The 8,994-nt window shown below is 28.7% G+C and overlaps 1 protein-coding gene across 2 annotated transcripts; it reads left to right on the forward strand.

The window, feature by feature from the left end:
- Nucleotides 1–2,659: 2,659 nt before the first annotated feature.
- On the forward strand, nucleotides 2,660–6,527 carry LOC105775033 (uncharacterized). 2 transcript variants are annotated; one of them, XM_012597579.2, is made up of 5 exons: nucleotides 2,660–3,347; nucleotides 3,897–3,944; nucleotides 4,137–4,209; nucleotides 6,255–6,308; nucleotides 6,422–6,527. In XM_012597579.2, the coding sequence occupies exons 1-5, from the start codon at nucleotides 2,821–2,823 to the stop codon at nucleotides 6,512–6,514; spliced, it is 795 nt and encodes a 264-aa protein (XP_012453033.1). In that variant the 5' UTR covers nucleotides 2,660–2,820; the 3' UTR covers nucleotides 6,515–6,527. The 2 variants fall into 2 exon arrangements, with proteins under 2 accessions (XP_012453033.1, XP_012453032.1); XM_012597578.2 differs by having other exon boundaries at nucleotides 2,663–3,347; nucleotides 6,255–6,527.
- The last annotated feature ends 2,467 nt before the right edge of the window (nucleotides 6,528–8,994 follow it).

Raw genomic sequence — 8,994 nt, forward strand, 5'->3', positions numbered from 1 at the left:
ACATTAACAAATTTAACAAATAAAAGATTTATTTAAAAAATTAAACGCATAATATAGAGAATGTACAATAACTATAAAATTATAATTAAACACATAATATTTTTACTTTAAATATTAAAGAAGAAATTCCTTCTTGGTCAAAGTATTTATTTTTTCTAATGAAAAGTTCATACAAGGTATTTCTTATTTTGAATTAAAATGATTATAAAACTATAGGGATTAAATTTTTTAAAAAAAGCAAGAGGTTTTATAACAATTGTGGAAGAGTTTCTGTCACAAATAACCCTTACATTTTATCTTCTAGGTATAAAGTTATATAATTTATCAATATGTTAACAATGCCAATAAAACCCTATTTTGTTTTTTACTAGTATTGACATTATTGTCAGCCTAGAAAATAAGAGTTTAAGCATGTTTTATCTTATTTAAAGATTAAAAATACTTATAAATAATCCTAAACATTATATAAAAAACTAAAAAACTATAATCTTAATTCATATTCTTTCTAATTCCAAACTCGTCTTTGTAGGGTTGGTTTCTTTGATATATTAGGTGTAAGGGGGAGCTTGGATTAATGAATTTATTTTAAATAAAATTTTGAAACCAAATTCATTGAAAATGTATTTCCTTTTTTATCATATTTTGCAGCTCATAAAAAAAATAATTGGTGGTGTGTAGTAGGTCCGGCTGCCATGATTATGTTGGAGGACTTATATTGGAACTTGATGTATGCATATGGTTTTTACTCAAAAGATTACACGCTGAACGATGTTTGGTGGCAGTGGGTTTGGCCATCCTTGGTTGAACATAACACTCCATATATATATAACATGGTTGCGGTCCCTCTCAGCCCTTGAATTTGCACCAATATGCCCCCACTTTGACCCATGCTTTCATATTTCTGCCAATTACCCCCTTTTCTTAGCGTTTTGTTCTCTTCGAGCTTCCTTACTTGGCAATTCGCTGTAGCACTGTCCAACACTTGTCAGCTCTATTTACTCTCTTTGTTTCGGTTGATTCAGATTTTAACAAGCTAAACAATAAGATCTTTATATATATAAAACATTATTATTATAAAAATGAATTTATTTAAATTTCAACTTCAGACTCAATTGTTTATAGTAAGGAGAATTTTCAAGACTAATTAAAATAACTACTGAAGCCATAATTTGAGAAAAGATTGAACTGAAATTGAGTTTCTCAAATGAAAGCATAGTGATTTAAACATGCTAGTATCTTGCTTTCACACTCTTTACAATTGTGAAAAAAGAAGTTGAAAGTAGAGCAAGCAAAAGCAAATCCTGTCCAAACCTGGTGATTGAGTGGTGAGCCTCTGGGCTACCGATTTTATAGGGAAGACAAAGTTTAGTAGGATCGGTTGTGGTATGGGTCGATGCAATGGCTACAATTCGTACTAAAGGCTAAAGCAAGAAGCAAAGCCACGCTTAGCCCAAAATCTTCTTCTTCACCTACACTAAACACACACTAGTAATTATTTTGTCTTGAGTTGCGTGCTGATACATGTAGAAACCAGAAACCAACAACAAAATCACAATCCTACCCATAGTTTCTTCTTTTATCTGTAGAGACATGAGAAAGATATGAAACCATGAGATGCATGGAGGGCTCACAAAAGAGCAATCTATTCGCCCTAAGAATAGGGTAACTTCCCCGTGTGGAGTTTTAAGACAACACATCAACAACAAGGGATCCAACTATATACTGTATATCATCATGACCTCTTGACCGACGGCTACACTTTCTCTCTCTTTTAAGTCAATTTTAAATCTTGTAATTCTTTTTCAACATCTAATGTCATTTTACTTTAATATAGTTCCAACCCAATATAATCACCAAATCCTTCGCCAAAATATTTGTAATTACAAATATAAATTATTGATGCATGCACACCTCATTATTAAATGAAAGAATTATAAATAAATGCTAATATTTTTATTTAAATATAATAAATATTAATTAATTATAATTATTAAAATATATATTAATAACTTTTGGATTTATAATTGAGATTTAGGGTTTTGAAGTTTAATATTTATTTTTATTATTTATTTATAAAATTTTCACTATTTTATATTTTATTTAATAATAATATATTATATTATTATTTATTGATAGTACATGAAATTGATGTATTAATATTCTCTTATTTATCATTATTCTTTTATTTTGAAATTAAATATTCTAATCCAAATGCAATTCTAATTGATTTTAAGAGCAAATATGGTTAAATAATATGTTAAATTTAACATATGGTTAAAATATGGTTAAACATATTATTTAACTATGGTAAATTGATTTTATTATAATGCAATCCATAGTTAAATAATATGTTTAAAATTAATTTAATTAGATTTGAAAAAAAATCAAAATAATATAAATTCTTTACTAACCGAACCAATAGGATTGGAAATAATTCGACTCACGTCCAATCTCACCGGCCATGACATGTCTACTTGAGTTTTTACTGTTAGTTTTGATTGATGTATACAATCTTAAATATAATATAAGAACTGTATTTGAAGTGTTGTTAGTTTATATTTTTATTATTGATCTCGGAACATATCATGTTAATAATAAAATAAATAATTTTTTTCTGAAATTATTAAATATAAATAAATAACTGGAATGAATATATACGAGAAATGAGGGTTGATTTTGAGGGTGAATATTTGGGGGCTGAGTGTGGTTAGAACTTAGAACCTGCTGCAGGCAAAGTTTGCCGTTTTCTAAAAGGGTGAAACCAACACTACCTCATTTTTAACATTTGCCAAACAAATCCTCAACAAGTGGGTGGTGGAAATGGCCTATCTTTCGCATTCTGAGAGAACCAGTAAGGATACTCACAACTGCCCATCTTCAGAAGAGAATGAATGGCTTGAGTTAGGGTTAGGGTTTAGCATTGCACCAAAGAAACAAGATGACGGGCAACATCAACCCAACCCTAACATTGCCGTTCCTTTTCCAGTTTCAGCCGCTGCTTCTTCACATCTCAAAGCCAAGCAGAAGCCACCTGGTTGTAGTAGTAGTAATAGTACTAAAGGGTTGGAGCTAGGTTTAAGTCTAGGAATAGATTCAGAGACTCATGAAGATGATGATGAAGGTGGCAATTATGGGCAGATGGCCGTGTGGCGAAATCAAGATGGAGGCGATGATTATGGTGATGATGATGATGATTACGATGACATGGCATGGTGGTGGCCGTGCCACATGAATTCAGGTTGCTTCAATGACTGGCAAGTGCCGGTTCCCAATAACTCCCATCATTACATACCAAGAACCAGACCCCACTCTGGCTTGTGGTTTACCCTTCACTCATATACCAACCGGTGAGCTCTATTTTTTTTTCAATCTGACCATCATTAATACACATCGCACGCTCTCTCTTTCACATGCTCCATTTTTTTTTTTTTTGCTTATATTCCCTCATCGACGTTTCGTTTTCTTCATCTGAATTCATCATTAACCTCTTTTATCTATTTTCTCAGATTTTTCCGTTTCTTCCCTTTCTACACAGTACTATACTACCATTTTCCATTTCCTACATACATTAATTTTCTTCATTTAGCAAAACCTGAAAAAAGGATTTTTGTTTTTTTTTTTTTGGTTTTCTATTGTTTTAGGTAGTGGGTTAGTTTATAGATGTAAAGAACACATCATTTGAGTAATGGCATGAAAGGAAATAAAAGGAACAAAAATCCTTGCTCCATAATGATGATCCCACAGAAAGAAATTAATGCACGTATATTAATTTAAATCAGGGTTGATGTAATGGTTTTCGCATATTTGTTGTAAATAATACATCCGCAATTACCATTTAAATCTGCCTTTAATGTACTATTTAGTTGCTAATTGGTATTTACATTATGAAATGGCAGGAACGGGGAAGCACTGCCTCAAATACCAAAGGCATACATTAGAGTGAAGTAAGTGGGTGCACGTTAGCAGTGACTAGTTGATCGTATCACTGTCGTGTGTGTGTGTGTGTTTTTCTCTTTTTCCTATCTTTCAACTAGCTAATGATGGTGTTCAGCAAAATGAGTGAGAAAAAGCTGACGTTGCTTTTCTTTTTGGGTTTTGTTTTGTTGTTTTAAATAAAATGAAAACATCAAAAAAAGGGACGAGAACGTGACGATTTTCATGGTTAAAAAGTACCTGGTTAGAAAGCTTGGTCTCTCCAACGAAGCTGAGGTAATTAATACGCTCCTTGTTATTTTATTTTATTTCTATTATTATTATTATTCCGACAACAAAGGAAATAGGCATGCAAATGCAATGTAGTGCATGAAAGTTGATTGTTGTGTTGGTTGAAGTGACAAGGTGTTTCTAGCGTTACGTGGGTCATGTTTTTTAAGCAGATGATAATAATGTAAATATGGTAATAATAGCAAATCACATGGCAGCCGGCAGTGGCAGATTCACTCATTTTGCCCTTTGGGTTTGATTGAGTTAGGGTTTTTGGGGGATATAAATATAGACCATTCGATTGCCTCACTTCTCCATTTCTGACACCACCTCTTTTTATTGTGGCTGGGTGTTGGAGGATAGTAGCTACTCCTTTCTTAATTAAAACTCTAAAAGATTTGGATGGGTCTCTCCCCACTTTTTGAGGATTTTAATTTGACACAACACATCAAATAATCCAAACTTGATCTCATCACACAAGAAAATGATGAGATTTTTAGGGATTGTCCGAGGAGAGGGTTGAAATGATGATGAGATTTTAGGGATGAGAATTGACGGTTTCAAATCCATTGTTGCATGCGTGATAGAAGTATGCACACCTCCTTTACATTCATTACAAACATTTCCTATTTAGTTTTTATTTTTAAAAGAATAATATTTGGTATAATGTTCGATGAAATTTTTAGACTCTACAAGTAGTACTAAATTATTGACAAATATTTTATAAGGATATAGTAAAATATTAAAAAATATAATAATCTTTTTAAGGTTGTTTATAGAAAAAAATATGTAGCCAATTTGCCAAATATTTTCTTTTGGTACACTGTTAGTGGACTCCATAATTAAGGTTAAAGGTTGACAAGTGTCTCATAAAAATATAATAAAATATTAAAAAATAAATATTTAAAAAAGAGATATACATAATAAATTTTTTAAGATTTTTATAGAATAAAGTACCAAATATTAACTCTTTTAAAATATCAATTAAGAGTAGTGGACGGTTTCTTAAATCTATTTGTGAAATTTTATCACTGTAAATATATCAAATAATAACAATCCATATTATAATTCTATTTACCAACTTTATATTTTTGCATATAAATGTTTTATTATATATACATTTATGAAGAATATATAAAATATTGATGTTTATCTATCTATATCTATACTGACAAATTAAGTTTGGTGCCACTTTATAAAAATCAAAATTTCATTATAATATAATTATCAAGGATAAATATGTCATTTACTTTTAATAAGATATTCTTTTCCTTTATTAATAATAGTAAAAAAATATTTTCTAAATTTTATTTTTTCAATATATAATTATTTATATGTTTTCACTGAATTGAATTGTAGCATAGTATCACATAATCTCTATAACTTTTCAATAGGAAAACGACAAATCAGTATATTAAAATGCATAGAAACTTCTAGAAAGGTAAAATAAAAATTGTAATGTATATATTCAAAATGAATGGAGGCTAAATCTATGACATAGATAGATGATGAGATTTCCCGCTGAAACTGACCCTTTAAATAAATTCCATATTCTTTTTTGGGCAATTATATGTAAGCTTGTTTGTCCTCTACCTTTTCTATATTCCCTACAACCACCATACCTTCTCTATCTATTCTATCAATTGCATTATGTATGTTTTTGTATTTTCTCTATCTTTCTGCCCACCATTTTTACTTATATTAATATTCTAGATACAAATATTATTTTGTATATTATTTTAATTTTAAGGAATCATATTAATTAAATTATCATATAATATTAATTATTTATACTATTTTTATCTATACTTATTATACAACTTTTATGCTTGTCTGTAACATAATTTTATGCATATAATTTAAGAAAAATTAAAACTATATTATTACAATTTATCTTATTGTTTTTTCATCATTGTTAATAGTAAGATTAGTTAATCATAATCATGTGACTATTAATTTTCGACTTGAAAATAATGTTGAAAGGTCAAATTTTCTTTTTAATTTCTTCTATTCTTAGTTTCAAATTGCAACTTAATGTGGATGCATGGCAGGTAGAGATATCATGCATGGGGCAGAGATTGGTGCATACACAAACATTGAAGCAAGTAAGAGACAGTGTGTGGTTGCCTAGATTCCTTGAATCTGAATCCACCTTCCACCATTACTCACTTCAAACCAATTCTGCAAATAATCATTTGATGTCTTTATACTATGGCAGGCGATGCGCTTTCAACTAATGCTCACCTTTCTCTACCTCTTTTTATATATAATTATAATATGCCACGTTCTTCAAATGTATATATTGATTTAGTAAAATATCTGCATCTAATTCTTATTTAGTTTTCGTCGTGCATGGACTGATGAATCTATCTTCTTCTTCTTTTTATGATTATCTTGTTGAACTATAATGTGCACCATATATAGGATACTTAGTAGGGCGATCTAAAATTTATTTCATGACAGCAAAATTGTTGTGAAGCAGCCATACTAAATCATCACATTTGTAGGCGGATATGTAATTGGCAATTAGAGTCTTATGTAGCAGATTGGGTAATTAAAATTTGTAGCCATTTTTTACATTGTATCTGCCAAGCTCTGCTATAATGGAATTTGCAGTTTGGTTGGATTCAGTCAAAAGTTCAAAAAAAAAAAATGCAATTAATTGAATTGAATTTTTATTTACAATATAAGTAGCTTTTTATTTTTTAACTTTTTTTACTTTCACTATCGTTGTAAAAATTCCATTTTTAGGCCAAATTTTGAATTTTGATATCAATTATTCAAACATTTTAATTAATTAAATTTTATAAAAATATATTTACTTAATACTTCATTGAATGCTTTTATAATATATATTTTTAAAGATTATTTATAATAAATTTTAAAGAATAAGAGATTAAAGTTTGAATTTTTTAATTATAAGAAGTTTAGTAGGACAGGAAAAGTATAATACTAAAATATATTTAGATAAATTATAGAAAATAATTTATTTTTAAATAAAAATTGAGCTTATCTCAACCGATGACATTACATTGCGTCCTCAAGAAGAGAATAAGATTCAAATTTTTAAAAATATATTATTAAAAGAGGTAATCACAAATTTTAAATATAAACAGTAAAATAAATATAAACAATAAAAAACTACTTCATGGGTGTGCATGTAATTAAATGTTGAATATATTAGTTGTAATTTTGATCATTTTATTCAAATATTATATTTAATTTAATAAGGCAAATGTCATCATTCAATTTGTTTTCGACCTATCAGAATGTGAAAATTGGCAGATGTTTAACTTAGGTAAAACTGAATATCACCATATACGTTCCAATATGTTAATTTAAATAATATATATTAGATTAAATTAAATTATTTTTATTTCCGGTCTCTCCCTCAAGCTCTGTTCTTCTTCTTCAAATCACCCATGTTCTTTTTTCTTTTTCTTTCACGTTCTTTTCTCATTGTTTCGTTTTCTTTTCTACCCCCCAGTTTTTTCAGATTTTTTCCCATTAAATCTAGGGTTTTTCGTGTTCTTTTCCCCCCTACATATATATTCTTTTACATGTACACTGGCCCTCGTCTTTTTTCATTTTTCGTGTTGCAAATAAAGGGGAGAGAAAAAGGTGAAGATCTATGTGAGAGAGAATCTTATATTAAATAATAATTTAATTTTTATTTAATATTAAATTTAATGTTTTTATATTACTAAAAATGTGACGTGTTAACACTTGATTGGCTCAAGAGGTTTTTTTAACATGGATAAATTAATAAGGGCCCATAATAGTTACGGAATTGTAGTTTAGACCAAAAAAAGTTGAGGTGCTTAACTAAAAAAGTAGTATGGTTTGAGGGCTGTTTATTAAATTAAGCCTAATTTGATTAATACAACTGTTCAAGCTCACTTAGTATAATACGATGGTCAAATTATGCTATTAAACCTCTACTTTGCGTAAGTTGTGGATTTAGAATTTAAATTTAAATTTGTTTAATTTTAGTCCTTGTACTTTTTAATTTTTGAAATTTTATTTCTAACCAAATGGTAACAATTAAATCTATTTGGTTAAATTCTACTTTTAGTCTTGTATTATGCGTAAAATTGTAGATTTAGTCAATGTTCTCCAACCGAATCATTCTTAGCCATTATATTTTTGAATTTCAAATTTTCAATTTTAATGCAAAATGACAATCGTTAAATCTATTAACTGATTTTTAAATAATATGTGGAAATATCAAGCCAACATAACATTACATGTGCAATAATATGTTTGTTGTATCAAATTTTAAAAATAGCATAATTTAATGAATTTAACAATTACCATTTGGCCAAGACTAAAATTTTAAAATTCTAAAGGTATAGGGACTGACTTTGACCAAATTAAAGTATATGGACTAAATCCACAACTTTCGCATAGCACAACAACTAATACCATAATTTAACCTAATACAATTATTAACAATCAACTATCTCTTCTCTATATTCACCTAGAACTGTTCATGGGTTGGCCACTCACTTAGGCCCGAAGGTCCGTCCAAAAAATGGGAGGGTTTGAACAAAAATACATTGCCCAAAAAATGGGCTTAGGTAAATTTTAATGCTCGTTTTCTATATGGGTCATACCTTGAGCAAGATTTTTTGGCCTCAGCCTAAATATATTATGTTATAAAAATATTATATTAATTATATATGTTAAATAATAATTATATATATTTACATTTATATTAGATCACTAACCCAATAACAATTAAACTTATTACCCAAAACCTAAAAAAAACTTACCCAACTAAATAATCCA

Source organism: Gossypium raimondii, chromosome 10, assembly GCF_025698545.1.
Source record: "Gossypium raimondii isolate GPD5lz chromosome 10, ASM2569854v1, whole genome shotgun sequence".
Lineage (NCBI taxonomy): Eukaryota > Viridiplantae > Streptophyta > Magnoliopsida > Malvales > Malvaceae > Gossypium > Gossypium raimondii.

Excerpts from the sequence above, each read along its gene's own strand:
- LOC105775033 (XM_012597578.2), top strand. The coding sequence starts at position 2,821 with ATGGCCTATCTTTCGCATTCTGAGAGAACCAGTAAGGATACTCACAAC. Across the intron at positions 3,945-4,136 it reads AAGGCATACATTAGAGTGAA|GGACGAGAACGTGACGATTT; the intron begins GTAAGTGGGTGC and ends CATCAAAAAAAG. Across the intron at positions 4,210-6,254 it reads GTCTCTCCAACGAAGCTGAG|GTAGAGATATCATGCATGGG; the intron begins GTAATTAATACG and ends GATGCATGGCAG.